Source organism: Thunnus thynnus, chromosome 3 (genome assembly GCF_963924715.1).
Source record: "Thunnus thynnus chromosome 3, fThuThy2.1, whole genome shotgun sequence".
Lineage (NCBI taxonomy): Eukaryota > Metazoa > Chordata > Actinopteri > Scombriformes > Scombridae > Thunnus > Thunnus thynnus.
In genome coordinates, this window is record NC_089519.1 from 3,695,342 (window position 1) to 3,709,137 (window position 13,796).

At 38.3% G+C, this 13,796-nt stretch overlaps 1 protein-coding gene across 1 annotated transcript; it reads right to left on the reverse strand.

Moving 5' to 3' along the window:
* Positions 1–925: 925 nt before the first annotated feature.
* LOC137175486 (CD209 antigen-like protein E) lies at positions 926–3,523 on the reverse strand. The gene is made up of 4 exons (XM_067581120.1): positions 3,398–3,523; positions 1,881–2,023; positions 1,610–1,710; positions 926–1,354 (listed from the first exon to the last, which is right to left on the reverse strand). Exons 2-4 carry the CDS (start codon positions 1,959–1,961, stop codon positions 1,207–1,209), a joined length of 330 nt encoding a protein of 109 aa, XP_067437221.1. The 5' UTR covers positions 1,962–2,023; positions 3,398–3,523; the 3' UTR covers positions 926–1,206.
* Between the last annotated feature and the right edge of the window lie 10,273 nt (positions 3,524–13,796).

Sequence of the window (13,796 nt, forward strand, 5' to 3'; positions counted from 1 at the left end):
TGCATCAATACTGTCTTTACATCAGGGACCACAATGGAAACAAGTTTCCTCCTGTCCGCACTGACTGTGAAAAGATCCCTTCTTGACACATTTCCAATGTAAGCAATGGGAGACAAAATCCACACGTCCTCGTACTTTGTAAAAATTCATTCTTAAATTCAGCTGAAGTTAATATGAGCCACTGATCCTTTGCTAATCTGCAGTTTAGGGACAGTAACACAAAGAAAGAATGTCGTACTAAAAGATTGTAACTTTGGAAGATACTCACTTGCTGCAGATTACACAGGATTTTGTGGATTTTGTCCCCTATTTTCTTACATTTAAATCACATTAGGAAGAGATCTCCTTGGGGCCGTTACAGACAGGAGGACAGGAGGATGACGGCAAGTAAAAACTGTTTCAACGTAGCCACACACACACACCTGACTACTGTTTTAAGATAGGCTTGAAAAATTGGTGGTTGGTTTCCCATCTGAAATAATTATTTTTAATTCTCTTTTTTAATCTATAGAGTCAGATTGAGTGAGATGGAGAAATGTATCAATATCTTTTTCTGGTAGAAAATCGATTATAACATGGAACATCTTCTCAGGATAAATTTCTTTAGTTCAATGCTTTTTTATCCGCCTTCTGTTGGAGAAACTTCATTGCATAATCTCACTATATTTATGGAAAGAGAAAAGGTCAAGAATTATAATATTATTATTATATTAATTATACTTTCAGGCCTTCCAGTTTGGATAATAAACTGGTTCAATTCTTTTAAGTTTATATATGTGAGACTAAGCACATATGTTTCACATGTACACATATTCTTTCTTCTCTTTATCAAAATTGAAAAAAAGAAAAGAGATTTTAAAAATTGTGGACCTATCCTTTAAGATATAGTGCAGTGTGGGAGGTGACAGAATGAAGTTTAACCTGGTGAGACTCTGCGCTGTCTGTCCCATTCTTATGATGACGACAAAACACTTTTATTTAGCGATAACATGTATTAGAAATTAATCAAAGTATGGATACATTACAGTCTATCATTTTCTAAACCAAGTTAGATATTTGTGTCTAATGCCACTTTGCCTGCAGCTTAGCAATGATCATGTTTCAGTTCTGTCTTTAGCTGAAAGTGGTAAATGAATTTTATCTTCATGTCTTAAACATACAGTAGTTATATATAGTAATAGATGCCATGGTGGTATGTAAGCTGAGTTAGAGACACATTTTCTTTTCACACATCCAGAAGTTTCTTTGTCCACATATTGAATCATTCCAGCCGTTTTCCTCATTGTCGAACCTTGTTTCTACACAGTCTTCATTTTGTCCTAAATAATTGTTAGGCTCCCCAGAGTGCCAGAAGCTGAAAACAAACCCAAAGGAAATGAGGTTTTAATAAAGAACACAAACCATCAAACATTTAATGAACAGCAACACACAGAATGTGGCCAAGTTAAACTTAAAACGATGACAAATCAATAATATTTCCCTAAAAACTGTTGACAATGTAGTCAGCTTATAAAAATCTAAAGTCTACTCAGCTGCTATTGTGATTTGAAAGAGGCTTTAGTTTCACTACAAAGATTGATTTAGTTTGAATGAATATTAATGTGTGAACCTTGTTGTCAGTGGAGTCCCATCCACCCATTTCCACGTCCCCTCTCTCTCGCTGTCAGCCAGTCCAATCCATATCCTCTCTTGGTATCGATTTATGAATTCCTTGTTTTTAAAGAGAAACATACAATAATCAATAAATATTTAACCAATTTCCGTCACCCTGTACCTTGATGAACTTGCATTCAATCAGTATTTCATTCTTTCTGTGTCTGTGATAAACACTGATTCATCCATTAGTACACACACACACACACACACACACAGACACAGACCTGTTCTTCTTCGCTGTTGACAACCACTAGGTCCGCCCCTCTTTGCAGACAGTCAGTTCTACTCTCATTCCAGGTTTTCATGTTCGAAGAAATATAATAGAAACTACCGTTGATATACTTCCATCCTTGTTGGGAGTAGTGAACTGTGAGCAAAAAAACCAAAACAAAACAAATCCTTAATACGCCAGTAACGAGAATTAACAAATACATTTCCACTGAGGTATCAAAACTGATTTATAATATTAGAAAATATGCAAACAGGGATAATAAAGAAATCTATGCAAGAACAGAAAGATGATATATTACAGGCTTGAAGTCAAAGTGTTATAAATGTTTTATACAGTAGTAGAAATCTACAGAGTCATAACAAAAAAAGATAAGTTCTTAACTTTTCAAGTCTGTCCTAAAACAATAGTCAGGTGTCAGAATGAACATTGAAACATGTTTTTCTTGCTGTAATCATTCCTCCTGTTCATATGGGCAATTAAGAGATCTCTTCATAATGCACTTTCAATGTAAGTGATGGGGACAACATCCACAGTCCTCCTTCCATGAGGATCTTTATTTAAAAATGTATGATATGAGGCTGCAGCTGCACAAATTAGTCAAATCAAGTCAAAATCTTTCAAATTTACCGTTTTTTCAGTGCCAAGTTCCCTCTTTTTGTTAAGATCCTTCCGCTGCAGTTGAACAGGAAAACACTGTCCATCGAGACCCAAAGAGGGAAACTTTTAATTAAAAAAGACTGAAACTGTGGAAGATATCTGCTTCATTTGACTAACTCAGGTGACTGAAGCATCATATTATCTTCAGATACACTTTTAAATACATCTTTGCTCAAACAAGGACTGTGGATTTTGTCCCCATCACTTACACTGTAAACACGTTTGGAGGGGATCTTCTAATAGTCAGTATGAACAGGAGGAATGATTACAGCGAGCAAAACCTGCTTCAATGTTCATTTGGGTTCCTGGCTGTTGTTTTAAGAGAGACTTGAAAAACTGTGAACCCGTCCTTTAACATCTAACTTTGACAAATATGTAACACCCTAAATAAACAATGATTACATGATCAGTTAATAACAGATTTGAAGATAATCAATCAGTTCAAATGTATATTATTGTCACTTGTTTATCAGCTATATCCCAATAAATAGACAACAGTCCATCATTACTAATGACATTGGTTTATTTTTTTAACATTAACAGTCAATATTAGGATTTTTACCATATAAATAATACAAATAGTTGTCAATCATTCAAAATAAGATTCACACCACTTTCACACTAGATGATGATGAGTCAAATGATTTTTTTATCAATCAAATCAGATTTTTTCCCTTTACATCACACAACACATAATACTGACATTGTTTCCAGAGCACGAGTAGTCAGCTAGGACAACATCACATAACATGGCCGCATATCAATCGTCTCTGCCGCTTATGTTGTCAAGTGTGACAAATGGACTGCAAAACTTTTTGTGATTGCTTAGTGCAGTTTAATTTTCACACTTACCAAAGTCAGGCAGCTTCTTCTTCAGCTCATCTCTCTCCTCAGTGAGGGTTTTAAAGCTGGCCTCAAAGTCCAGTGTCTTGTTATCTGAGAGCAGAAAGAGTAATATGAAGCTGTCATGCAACAGCATCAAAGCACGTCCACAAATAAAGAGATGATGTGAACTGTTGATAAAAGCAAGAGTCTAAATATCTCAATAATCAGCAAAGAAAGCCAAGAAAAAGACAGATTGGATAATAAAGTGGCTGTATCCTGTATATAATTTACTAACTATCAAAGTGTTGTTACTCTAACCCAATGGTGTGATTGCTGAAAACAATCACACATTGTTCTTCTCACTCTTTATTCTTATTCTGTCTTCTGTACATTTTTTTGCCGCGTTTCAACTGCTGCATACTTTGTGCTATAAAAACCATTTGTCAATCTGTCAACTGTCGATCTGTGCAACTCATTCAGCAGATGTGTGCTTGTATTTTTCTGAAATGTAACATGTTTCAGTGATTTTATATAACTTTTTAAAACATTAAAGTTTATAATGGCAGTCTATGGGACGAACCATCCAACTGAGTTGGAACCTTGGTCACTTTGACACTCAACTGCTCGGAAGAAATACATTGTCATCGTCAAAATGGAGATTTTTTCCTCTCATTTTTGTGAATGTCTGTTGGCTCAGTGGTTTAGAGTACTGTTCTCATGATCAGTTACCACTTAGATGACAAGGTTGTGTGTTCTATACCTGCTCACTGCCATGCTCCTCATAATATTGCTCTCATGTACAAAGTTGCTTCACATCTTTATCCTGTACCATAATTCAATTCCACTCTAGCGCACCTTAACATTATTACCTAAAATGTGGATTGATATGCTTGTTAAAGACATCTTTTCCTGTACTACATAGCATGTGTGAGTAGTTCAGTGGTCCAATTTCATGGCATTTCTGAACTCCTTTTAGATCCAAAGGTTGTGAGTTCGAGCCCTGCTTAGGGCAGAACTCAGTAGAGATGAAGGAGTCCAGGTGATGTCAATCTGCTTGCTGAGCTGAACTGCTTTTTTGTCAATTTCATGCAATTGACAGGCTAAATATCAGAATCTGGCCTGATATTACTGTGTGACATGTTAGCTCAGTGCATAGCATGTCTTTCTTACAAACATGAAGGTGTAGGTTCAATTCCAGCCTAACTTTTTAAAACATTAAAATTTATAATGGCAGTCTATGGGACGAACCATCCAACTGAGTTGGAACCTTGGTCACTTTGACACTCAACTGCTTGGAAGTCCCTTATCGTACAGACGCCATTCAAACTGTAAAATGTTCACAAAACTTTGAACTTTCAAAGTTATCAGATTGTTCAGTGATATCTTTTGTAGTTTTTCAGCAATTTAAACCCAAAGTCAGGGGTTTTTCAGACTTTTTCAGGTCTCACCAGTGTGTCATGTGATCAGGCACAGAGGAGAGCACAGATCATTTTAGATCGGAAATGTTTTTCTAAACTGCTGTCACTCCCACAATTTTAACTCCTCAAGCACATATCTTGCTTCAGTATGTTGCCACAAGCCTCCTCTCTCTCAAAATGTAAATACATTTCACATAGGACTTACAGTTTTTGAGATCTGAACCTTAATTGATAGAGAGTCACTGTCATGTTCTCACTGACTGCAATACAGTCTGCAGGATGTGTGTCTCCTCTCACTGCAGTTTCTTAAACTTACAGATTCTCTCTTCCTTCAAACACTTCTTACACATATCCTTCATTCTCATGTTAAACTAGTCTTGCTTTCACTAATGATGTACAAATCTCTGGGCTTCAAGCTCTTGTTTGAGACAAATACATTTTCCTCATCAAAATGGAGATTTTTTCCCCTCATTTTTGTGAGTGACTGTTGGCTCAGTGGTTTAGAGTACTGTTCTCATGATCAGCTACCACTTAGATAACAAGGTTGTGTGTTCTATACCTGCTCACTGCCATGCTCCTCATAATATTGCTCTCATGTACAAAGTTGCGTCACATCTTTATCCTGTACCAGAATTCAATTCCTGTCTAGCTTACCATACACAGCGTGTCTGAGTAGTCCAGTGGTTTAAGATCATGTCATTTCTGAACTCCTTTTAGATCCAAAGGTTGTGAGTTCGAGTCCTGCTTAGGGCAGAACTCAGTAGCGATGAAGGAGTCCAGGTGATGTCAATCTGTTTAATGAGCTGAGCTGAACTGCTTTTTTGGCAATTTCATGCAATTGACAAACTAAACACCAAAATCTGGCCTGACATTACTGTGTGACATATTAGCTCAGTTCATGGCATGTCTGTCTTACAAACATGAGGGTGTAGGTTCAATTCCACCCATTGCTGATTTTAATCTTGGTAGATTTTTCAATACTCTTCAGCTTCCAGTTATGCAATCTAAATTCACTTTCAGCAATCACACGCAATTTCTACGGAAACTGCATTTTCTAGTTTTTATTGTTCTGCCCCATTTTGCTGATATGATTGTTGTTGTTTTATGATCCTATCCAGATGATTAACTAATCAGCAGTCAAATAAAATAACCAGGTCAAAAGCCCACAGGGGTTTTGGCCAGGGGGTTCGGGGGTCCACTCTCAAGAAAATTTGATGTTATTTGACTAAAAACTTTTCACATAATTTGGGACTGTTATCATTACAATATTCAGTAAAAAAACGCACTGTGTACCATAAAAATATTAATCACAAAACATTGGTAAAACAGGCTTATAGTGAATGTATTTGAACTGTGATTTTCTCATCCTCCCATAATCAGACTGTAGCCACTAGCCAGCTGTAGGGACGGCTGTGGTTAGAATTTTATCTTTATCTTATCCACAAACAATTTATTTGTCCCGTTTTGCACAGATCACAGAGAAGCATTAGACTGCATGAATGCCATCTCACCACTTTTTATTTCCTTGTTGGAATAAAACGCACATCAATTATGACCAAACTGATAAAGATTTATACCGTCTGTTAATATCTGACTTTTGTCCCAGATTCTTTGTTCTAAAGTTCAGAGCTGCTGTTCTGTGATCAGATTTCCTTAAAGAAAAGGTTAAGGTTAGGGGACGATCATAGTTGCGTTGTTTTTAATAAACAGTCTTGACTTGCGGTTGGAAAAAGGAAACAAACAGCAGTCTTGAACTGGATACCAGACTCAGAGATGGCGCCCGCTGCATTCAATCAAATGAGAATCGATCACCTGGCGTAATACTCCCCCAATAATACACTCAGTAGTTATTGGCTATTACCTGCAGAAGAAGTATATATTTCCATCGGGACCCCCGTCCCATGCCACCCTGCCAAAACCTCTTGCTACCCCATTGCCACCCCACGTAAAATTTTCTAAATCTGCCACTGCGGATGTAAAATGGTGGAATTATTGCAACTATGTGTAATATTAGCCATGCCATATATTTTGAAAAATGTAATGTGTAATATTATTGTCATGTTCTTTGTAAAATGCTCACCTTATATACTTATATACCTTAATACTTTGAAAAAAGTGAAGACTGTGATAATTAGTCTTGTGACCCAGATGTAGTTATCATACCTGTGAGTACTCATTTTGCTGAGCGAACCTGAAGAAGCTACAGGCGAAATGCGTTGTTTGCTCCTAGTAAAGTCATTGTGTGTTGGAAAGTTGTAACTTTATATAAACATTATCTGAACTGCGCAACTTCTCTGGGTCATAATTACCACGGTCGCTAGTTGGCTTCTGTCACTCAAATGTAACTATAGGTTGTTTATGGGGACTGACATCACGACCTGTTGTGTTGTTTTTCTTGGGAGGACAGGCTCCATATTTGTAGTGCCAATATGAAGCTATGGCCAGCAGCTGGTTAGCTTGGCACTGGAAACAGGGAAGTAGCTGACCTGGCTATATCCAAAGGTAACTAAATTTACTTTAGAGTCACTGGCTTCAGCTACATATTTACCATACAGACATGAAGGCAGTATCAGTAACCTCATCTAACTCTTGGCAAGAAAATAAGTGTATTTTTCAAAATGTTGAAATGAAAATCATTGAATTTTCACTCACCAATGTGATTTTGTAATTCATCTCTCTCTTTGGTGAGGTTGTTATTAACGGCCTGTAAGTGGACGTTCTCGTTCTCTAACTGGCTTGTCTTTTGCGTCAGGTTGTGATTGAGACTTTTCACGTCACTGTAACTGCTCTGCAGCTTGTCTCGCTCGCTGGTCAGTTGATTTCTTTCCATGATCCAGTTGCTTTTGTCATGACTGGCTGCCATAGCAAGGGATTAACATAGATTTATTGTGGATTTATCACTCACATCATATATATATAATGTAATGCATCATAGTTGTCTAGGTGAATTTAGAAAACTTACATAGGACCAGCAGGACAATGACTGCAGTGAGGAGAAGACACAGCAGCCCCAGAAACACTGCAGCAGCCCTGAGAAGGTTTCTCTCTCTTGAACTTTCATTGACTGGAGTGACTGTGGAAACAAATGTGAATTTGAGCCCAACTGTAATTTAGGATTTGCAGTTAAAGGATAGACTCACAATTTACAGGTGCCCAAATGAACATTGAAGCAGGTTTTTCTTGCTGTAATTGTTCCTCCTGTTCATACTGACCATTAGAGGATCTCTTCCAAATGTGTCTAAAATGTCAGTGATGGGGGGCAAAATCCACAGTCCTTTCTTGAGTAAAAAGTATTTAAAAGTTATATAATAAGATAATATGAGGCTTCAGTTTTCTGACTTAATCGAATAAAGTTGATATCGTCCACAGTTACAGTGTGGCTGTGCCATCAGTGTATGAATGTGTGTGAATGGTTAGCTTCCTCTGATGGGCAGGTTGGGACCTTGCATGGTAGCCCCTGTACCCATTCAGTGTATGAATGTGTGTGAATGGGTGAATGTGATTCGTAGTGTAAAAAGCGCTTTGAGTGGTCGGAAGACTAGAGAGGCGCTATACAAGTACAGTCCATTTACCATTTACCATTTGTTTTTAGAAAAAAATTCCCTCTTTTTGTCTCGACAGACAGTGTTTTCCTGTTAAGCTGCAGTGGAAGAATTGTAACAACAAGACTTGATTGACTTGATTAATGAAACCTCATATTATCTTCAAATAAACTTAAAGAAAACTGCACAGAATAAGGAGAATAATAGCCAGCATGAACAAGGAATGATTACAGCAAGAAAAACGTGCAAATGTTCAATTGGTTACCTGACTATTATTTTAAGACCAGCTTGAAAAACTGTGAACCTATCCTTTAATAAGTAGTTATATTATGGAGTTCTGCTTTATTAAAAATGAATCATTAGTGTACTTTTATGCATGTTTAAAAATGTCATGGCCCTGTGGCCAGACTGTGGTTTTTATATCCACTTTTTAGTTGTAACTCATAATTGAAAAGCAAAATGCATTAACATAAAATGTAATGGTACAAATACTGTTAACAAATAGTTAATCTTACAGTTATGTTATCCAATGTACAGTATGTATGACATATGAGACAGACAGATAGACAGATTGATACTTTGCCGTTGGTCCTTAGTAGCGTCGTCCTGTAATTTCGGTGGCGCTGGACTGCCCTCTGTCCGGTAGTTTTCATAAATCATCACATTGTCTGTATTATCACAGAAGTCTGTGTTTCTGTCCTTCTTCTCCCTTGTCTGAAATGTAACTTTTCTGTTGAGGTCAGACATCACTGCACAGTCTCACTACACTACAGAAAATGTTTGGCTGCCAGATGTACTCTGTTCTGCTTGGACCTATCCCACAAGAACACCAACTGTATTTTAGCATTTATATAAATATACTGTAGCTTTTAGAAATAAGGAAGTAACTTGAGATTAAATTTGAGTAAAGGGAAGAAAACAGAGGAAATCAATGAGCCATAAAGTAGGACCATTAATCAACCTGGATTGACTGCAGTGAGTAAAACTGGGAGGAGGTGACAATTCAAAGCACAAAGCCAGCATGCTGTCTCATCATCAACCAGTTTCTTTTCTTTTTATACTACAAACAAAACGCCTGTTAATTCACTTTATTTATCCACTTTTTACTTTATCTCTAACTAGTTGAATCGAGCGCTGTCTAACACGTCAATCCAAAATCTCCCATAGGTGTTCAACGGGGTCGATATCTGGTGACTGCAAAGGCCATAACATATGATTCACATCATTTTCATACATATCAAACCATTCAGTGACCCCTTGTGTCCTGTGAATTGGGGCATTGTCATCTTGAATGAGACCACTCCCATCAGGATAGAAATGTTTCATCAAAGAATGAAGGTGATCACTCACAACAACGTCCCTCTAAGGGGACAAGTGGACCCAAACCATGCTAGCAAAATGCCCCCCACAGTGTAACAGAGCCACCAGATCCCCTCACTTTAGGGGTCAAACATTCAGAGCTGTACCAGTTTTTCCTTTGTCACCCGTCTGTATGGGCACCTGAGTATTGTTTAAAGACAGATATTAAAGAATGTTAACCTGTATTGACAGTAACTTGTAGTAGTGTGGACATTTCAACTTACTTGCAGAAGGTTATCTATCAGCAGCAGCAAGGTTTAATAAAAAACTGATGAAAACTAACAGTGAAAATCATTTTATTTTAATCTCTTAAAGACTTACTGCCCCAATGCTAATGGCATCAGACTTCTGTGGTCACTTCTCACAGGTCCTGGCAGGATATGACTGATAGTTTATCAATGTAGAGCAGGCTTTTGATATTAAAATGTACCAGCCCAAGGTGCTTCAAGTGTAACATAATCTTTGGAGATAGCAATGGCTACAACAGACAAGAGAGGACACAATGGATATTTTTATGAGACACCGTCAGGTCTACTACTATCGGCACATACTCAGTATTATGGATAATGGTGTTTAAGATGACTGGGCCAGGACTGATGTATTTGATTTCCCTCTGAGCAACAAACACAAGTTCTGCCTTCTACATTCAGGCGCTGGAGATGAGAGGAAACATTTCTGCAGAGGTGCTTCAGTGTTTCTGGGTCTGCTGTGTCTTCTCCTCCTGACTGGATGTGTAGTTCTGGTTTTCCTGCGTGAGTACTTAATTCACATGCTGCTCAAGGGCTGGAAGTGATGATGGTTAACAATGTTTATTCATTTATTGTTTATGCACCAAACACAGTCACCAAGGGAAACTCTGAGAGGAAAATGGAGATGGCCCTGTTACACAACAGTTACAACAACGTGACCAGAGAAAGAAATGACTTACAGATCAGTTACAGCAATCTGATGAAAGAACTGGATCAGCTACAGACCAGATACAACAATCTGGCTGAAGAACAAGCGCAGCTCCAGAAAAGGTTTGTGAACGTGACCAAAGAGACAAATGATCCTCCGAAAAAGCTCCAAGGTAAAAATGTAAAGAAATGTGGGGTGGATTAAATTATTATCATTCCACAATATGACAAAGAGCCTCAATGTGAAATGCAAAGAAAAGTGATTTGCACCCACACATCGTTTCTTATCAGTCTGTTTACAGATGTGCAGACATGACAGGAAGTTAGTGGTTTTTGGTGGTTATGGTGTATGTCCCACCACCTAGAAGATCACCTTTGTGAAGGCTGGAGAGCAGCAGCCAAGAACCACAGGAGCCAAGAAGCCGGCAGGTATCCTGGCAACTGTACAGGATTGACAGCTTTCTGTGGACCTCATGAACCAGCTGAAGGTCATCGACTGCCGGAAGCAGGGCTGCAAGCCTTGAGTGCACTGGGCATTACTGGAATGGAGAGGAGGAGAGCCATCAGGAACAGCACAGAGGCAGTGGAAAGAGCCTCGAGGTGGCTCTGGATTAGGAAGGGAGAACCACCTGAACACAAGCCGAGGCCTGATCAACCTCGACTGAGTTGCCTTGGTAAGGGTGTCTGATAGTTGAAAGACCCGAAAGACCTGATGAGCCCAGGTTACTGATTACTGATGATGTGTTCATGTGTACTGTCAGAGGAAACATAAAAGGAAAATCTGTACAAAAATGACCGTAACTTTGGAGGATACCCACATGATTTGATTAACTCAGACTACTGAAGCCTCATAGTAACCTCAGTTAATCTTTGGATGAACAAGGATTTTGTCCCCCATCACGTACATTGGAAACATGCTAGGAAGGTATCTTTAAATGGCCAGTATGAACAGGAGGAAAGATTACGGTAAGTACAAACTTTCACTGTACATATGGGCACCTGAATATTGTTTTAAGACATATATTAAAAAATGTGAATCTCTATGGACAGTAACTTGTAGTACTGTGGATGTCTTAACTTAAGAAGGTTATCCATCAGCAGCAGCAAGATTTCATAAAAAAGTGATAATATTAGTTATTTCTGTATTAATAACACCGAGGTTCATTTGTGATTTTCAAAAACAAGTTTGATAAAAGCAACTGTTTTATATGCAAAAACTCCAGTGTTCACTGATGTTATGTTTTATGTATTAAAAACTATTAAATTATTGGCATAGTATTATTATTTTTTAATAATATCCCAACATGTGAATTCATATAAAATAATTGTTATTGTACTGAGTGTGTATAAATATTAACGCTAATTAATTCATAATTTTTGGTAACAATGGATTAAATTACACAGTGTAGTTTGAAAGAAGTTACTTTTAGTAAAGTACCTGCAGAGAATTATCACTGAACTCTGCGGTTCAACTCAGCTCCATCTCTGTTTAGCCTCTCATTTCACTTTGTTTTGGTTGTCTGTACTCTACTTGCTCAGCACTAAAGGCAGACAGAGAAAGTTATCAACTATGATGAAAACAGTAACACACTTTGCAGATAAACACCCAGATTTGATTTTTCTAAAAGGAGAGTGAATTTTAGACTAATATTCATATTGTTGGGCTGTGGCTACAAGTTTGGCTATCAGCAATAATTAATGATTATCAAAGATAATTGTTAATTATTAAAATCAATAAAATTATTAATAAGAATCAATAATAACGGGGCACCACCCTGGACTCAGGGAAAATGATAGCCAATTCAGTCTCAAAGTGTACTAATCTATGAATTTGGGACTTTGATTAATAATTAATTTAATAACTATAAACAAAATCACCATATCAATAGCTAGTTAAGGTTGAAGGATTTGGAGTTCTTTACAGAGCAGGGGTTGGCAAAACTCATTATTGTGCAACATTAAAACAGACAACAGGTATATCCAAAAGCATTTATTTAACAAAAGGGTAAAAGCAACACACAATACTAATCTAGCTAAATGTACCTGTATACAAGTGTGAGTGTGTGTGTGTGTGTGTGTAGGGAAGACAATAGCAAGATGGCTGCAGTCACCTGGTGACTGAGCACATGGCATGCGGACAATTTGGCTGATAAAGGGAACTACAGAGATAAAAGGCCAGACCATGTGGTGTCTTGAACCACATGTGCTGCCTGAACCAAAGTTCGCCAAACTAGGTTTTAACCTCTTAACTGTGTGGTTCTCTATTCAAGGGCAATTGGTGTATGCTAAAGGTGCCAGGTTAAAATGAGGTTAGTTGCATGCAAGGCCTAGTTACTGGACATAACATGTGTTAAGCATGCTAACATTAACCTAGCGGTGTGGCTATGCAGTAACCTGACTATAGGCAACAAGGACATCACAACAACAGTTCAATGTATAACTTTAACCAAATCAATACACGTACAGTACATTGTTTGAGTTAAACATTCTTGCTTAGCCGTACTATGCTTCACTGTGTTGCTAGGCTATGCCCAGTTGTTACCAGTCCATGAAGGAAGAGATGCTTTGTGGCGTTCTGCTTTGTAGCCGGTGAATCCGTGGGTGAGTCAGACTGAGAAGGCTTTGGCTCTGAAGCTGAAATATGCAGGTGTTGCTGGGGAGACAGCACTCCAGTCGTGCAGAGGGCCCAGGTCACTCCTTTGTGTAGAGTTAGCAGCAAGCTAACTCCATTTTGCGGCTCCTGTACATGTTAAACTGGCCAGCAGACTTGTGTGTTAGCTGCTGGCACAAGGAAACTTAGTTTCTGAGTCTTAGGCAGGCTCTTGCGTCTTCTGCCGTAAAGAAGACTGTGTGTGTCTGCTTTGAGCAGGCCACACAAGAGAGTAGAGAGCTGCTCCAGCAGCTGCTGGAGGTGTGAAAGACCAAGCAGCTGCTCCTGCAGCTGAAGGAGAAAGAGAGCAACGGAATCTCTAGTTTTGATAACCTGGATCCATGGGTGGAGCTTCACACTTTGGGTGTGAACCCCCAGGGCTCAGGTTTCTTGGAGTCTTGAAACATGTGGTAAACTGTGGTCCACATGTAGTCCCAATAATAAGACATACAAAAACATGGCTCTAATATAATGTTAATGTTCTTTGTGTCTGCTGGGTGTGTGTAGGCAATTGTTTGCTAACATGTTAGTGGTTGAATAATCAATACAAGAAATGAGCAA